The sequence below is a fragment of the Poecilia latipinna genome, unplaced genomic scaffold (assembly GCF_001443285.1).
Source record: "Poecilia latipinna isolate Pla-1442-1.1 unplaced genomic scaffold, P_latipinna-1.0 Scaffold2001, whole genome shotgun sequence".
In the NCBI taxonomy this organism is placed as follows: Eukaryota; Metazoa; Chordata; class Actinopteri; order Cyprinodontiformes; family Poeciliidae; genus Poecilia; species Poecilia latipinna.
Window position 1 is genome coordinate 95,179 of NW_015114617.1, and position 3,424 is coordinate 98,602.

A 3,424-nucleotide genomic window follows, 5' to 3' on the forward strand; every position below is an offset into this window, starting at 1 on the left:
TTTTCTTTACATTTCTCCTGTCATATAGGGTGGAAAGTGCTTTGCTTCATTTTTCACATGAAGAAAATACATCCATCCTCTTATTTTGTTGTTTTTTTCAGTCAACAACCTAAAAATACCAATAAAACTGTGATTCTTTAAAAATTACAACAAATTTCCTTTATTTATTAAAAAAAATTGAAATGTTAATGCAACATTTGTGGCTTTAAACAAGTTTTAAGAAAAAATGTGTTTTATTTGAGTGGGGAAAGTGTTGATAAATGGTCCCATAAAACACTCGTGTGATAAAGCACTTAAAAAAAAAAAGCTTGTGATGGAAAGCACAAAATGTTCCCACAACACGATCATGAATCAGAATCCACGTGTTGCTGAAAACAAAACATTTCGCATGTCATGCTGAATCCTCCAGGCTTATCTTGTCCCGCATCGGAGAAACGGCAACGCACACCAAGTCCATAAAGACCCGATTGATCATTCACTTAGCAACACGGTGAAAGTTGCAAAACAACTTCCTGCTGACGGCGAGGTGTGCACATGTTTCTGCTGGCGCAAGTGCTGACGCTCCTGCTGTAAAGGGAGTGGACTGAACCAAGTTGGACTTTTTTGGTCGATTTTTTCCCCCTCTTTTTTTCAGTGTACATTATTTTGAAGGTGTGTCTATTCGACCAATGACGCTGCAGCTTCTTCAGGCGTGATTCGGTGCATGGGAGGAGCGCTCCCTCTGTCTGTAATATAAACCCGGCGAGAGGATCAGGACAGACATTCAAAACTCAACCACAGGATTTCAAGGCTTAAGGAAACTTTCAAAGACCGAAGATTCACCGATTATTCATAAACTTTCCCCCCCCCCCCGTGTTTTGGAGCTCACAGTCCACTGTTTTCCCTTTTTATTTTCACCAAACTTTTAATTCAACCTTCCGAAATGTTTCCAGAGTCGAACAACGGGTGAGTGATAACTTAAAAAGATAGCTTTCCTTATTCTGCTGGACACGTGGGTCCTTCCTGGAGCAAAAAATAGGGTTCAGGAATGTGTGGGCATGGATAGAGGGTGAGGGGGGATGGCACCGAGATGTGTTCAGGGCCAAAGACATTAGAAGTTTAAAGACATTTAATGCAGTACATTTAATTTGATCTCCAAGTTAAGTCACGTAGAAATAAAAATACTCAAGGTTAGAATTTAGTGGAATATACTACTGTCATTTTTGAGCAGATATTTTATATACAACATAAATAAAAACTATAAGAAAATTAGTTGTAATGTATTACCCAGTGGATTTGATGGGAGCAGCAACATAAAAGGTCAGAATTTATAAATAGCTTCACTCAGATTAAACCTTAAGCCTGAAGAAAAGTGCATGGAAGCCACATGCAATTTTCCTTCATTGGTCGACTTCATGCTCATTCGCCATCATGCTAATCTTTGCCCTTTTTTGTGTGTGTCAACCCCATCCAGATTGAGCTATGAAGACTGCAAGGCCACCGCTGACTGGCTGCTGGCGCAGATCGACATGCGCCCCACCGTGGGCATCGTGTGCGGCTCGGGCCTCGGAGGGCTGGCCGATCTGTTGAAGGACCAGGTGGCCTTCAACTACAAGGACATCCCCAACTTCCCTCAGAGCACCGGTGAGCCGCGTCACACGAAACCCCCTCAGACGGGGCCACCATGTGCTGCACGATATTTACAGACCGGTTGTGGTTTCTCCTCAGTGCACGGACACGCGGGACGGCTGGTGTTCGGCACCATGAAGGGAAAACCCTGTGTCTGCATGCAGGGCCGCTTCCACCTCTACGAAGGCTATCCGATCCAGAGGGTAAGTTTGTCCTCCTCCAGCCTGGATTTCTTGTAGAATCTGGATCAAAAAGCATCCGAGCCAACTTTAAACTGAGGTTTGTGTGTTTTTTTGTTTTTTTTTCCCAGATCACTCTGCCTATGCGCATTTTCAAGCTGCTTGGTGTCCAGACAGTGGTGATCACCAACGCTGCCGGAGGCCTGAACCAAGACTTTAAGGTGGGCGACATCATGATCATCAAAGACCACATCAACCTGCCAGGGTTCGCCGGCAACAACCCGCTGGTTGGACCCAATGATGAAAGGTAAACACAACTCTCCTGCATCTACTGACTCGCCACTGGACAGTTTTGCAGACTGTTGTTACTCAACAATGCACCTTTCCCCCCCGCCCCCTTTCGCAGGTTTGGCGTGCGGTTCCCCTGCATGTCTGACGCCTACGACCGAGACCTGCAGCAGCTGGCCATGGAAGTAGGACAGGAGCTGGGGTACGGAGCCTTCTTGAAGGAGGGAGTGTACTGCGTGCTGAGCGGCCCGTCATTCGAGACGATCGCAGAGTGCCGAATGCTCCACTTGCTGGGTGTTGATGCGGTTGGTGAGTAGATGTTTATGAGTCATAATTACAATTATATGGCACCAATAAAGGTGACTAACTCCAGTGATCACCTGAGTGGCATGTTTAGAAGAACTAAGGCAGTGGTGCCCAAAGTCGGTCCTCGAGGGCCGGCATCCTGCATGTTTTAGTTCTCTCCCTGGTTTAACGCACCTGGATCCAATGATGGCTCATTTGAGACCTAAGAGGAACATAGACATGCTGAGGAGGTTGTTACTATCACCAGGGAGAGAACTAGAACATGCAGGATGCCGGCCCTCCAGGACCGACTTTGGGCACCACTGAACTAAGGGCTCTCTGCTCGCGACAATCCCTTCAGTTTGGCAATTCTCAGGATTTCCTTGGGAGCTTTGTTGGGGTAGTGTTTGCAGAGCTTGATAAGCTTCAATTGTGCTGGCATTTATTAAAGCAAAGTTGCTGATAGTTGAGCTACATAAAAAGATACAATCTCAAAGTAGTCGATAAATGTAATCGTATTCTCAATTTCCAGGAAGGAAGGGCAGATGAGAGTCTTTTAGAGAGGTGTATAGTTTCAACTTAACCTCCTGAAAGCTTTCCCATAAACTTTAGAGTCCAGACAGATTACGATCGCCTTATGGTTTCCAACCAATAAGCTCATTTTTTAAATCATCATCTCTGTTAGGCATGAGCACCGTCCACGAGGTGATCGTTGCCCGCCACTGCGGCATGCGTGTGGTCGCCCTGTCTTTGATCACCAACCTGGCGGTGATGGACTACGGCAGTGAGGAGAAGGCCAACCACGAGGAAGTCCTTCAGACGGGCAAACAGCGAGCGGAACAGATGGAGCGGCTAGTTTCCTCCGTGGTGAACCGGATTGAGCCCAACAACAACTACATCTAAAAGCAGGGTCACCCGAGGACATTTGTAGGTCGTCATGCCAAGGAGAATACTTCCTGCCCCAGACTCCTTTTTTTTTTTTTTTTTTTTTTTTTTTTTTGGGGTTTTTTTTAAAAAATAAAAAAAAAAAAAAAATTTTTCTTTCGCTCTTTAGGCAACAATTC

The 3,424-nt window shown here is 45.4% G+C and overlaps 1 protein-coding gene across 1 annotated transcript; it reads left to right on the forward strand.

Annotated features, from left to right (window-relative positions):
- The first annotated feature begins 378 nt into the window (after positions 1 to 378).
- On the forward strand, positions 379 to 3,374 carry pnp5a (purine nucleoside phosphorylase 5a). Its single transcript, XM_015016264.1, has 6 exons — positions 379 to 945; positions 1,454 to 1,623; positions 1,708 to 1,811; positions 1,919 to 2,094; positions 2,194 to 2,384; positions 3,046 to 3,374. Exons 1-6 carry the CDS (start codon positions 923 to 925, stop codon positions 3,261 to 3,263), a joined length of 882 nt encoding a protein of 293 aa, XP_014871750.1. The 5' UTR covers positions 379 to 922; the 3' UTR covers positions 3,264 to 3,374.
- The last annotated feature ends 50 nt before the right edge of the window (positions 3,375 to 3,424 follow it).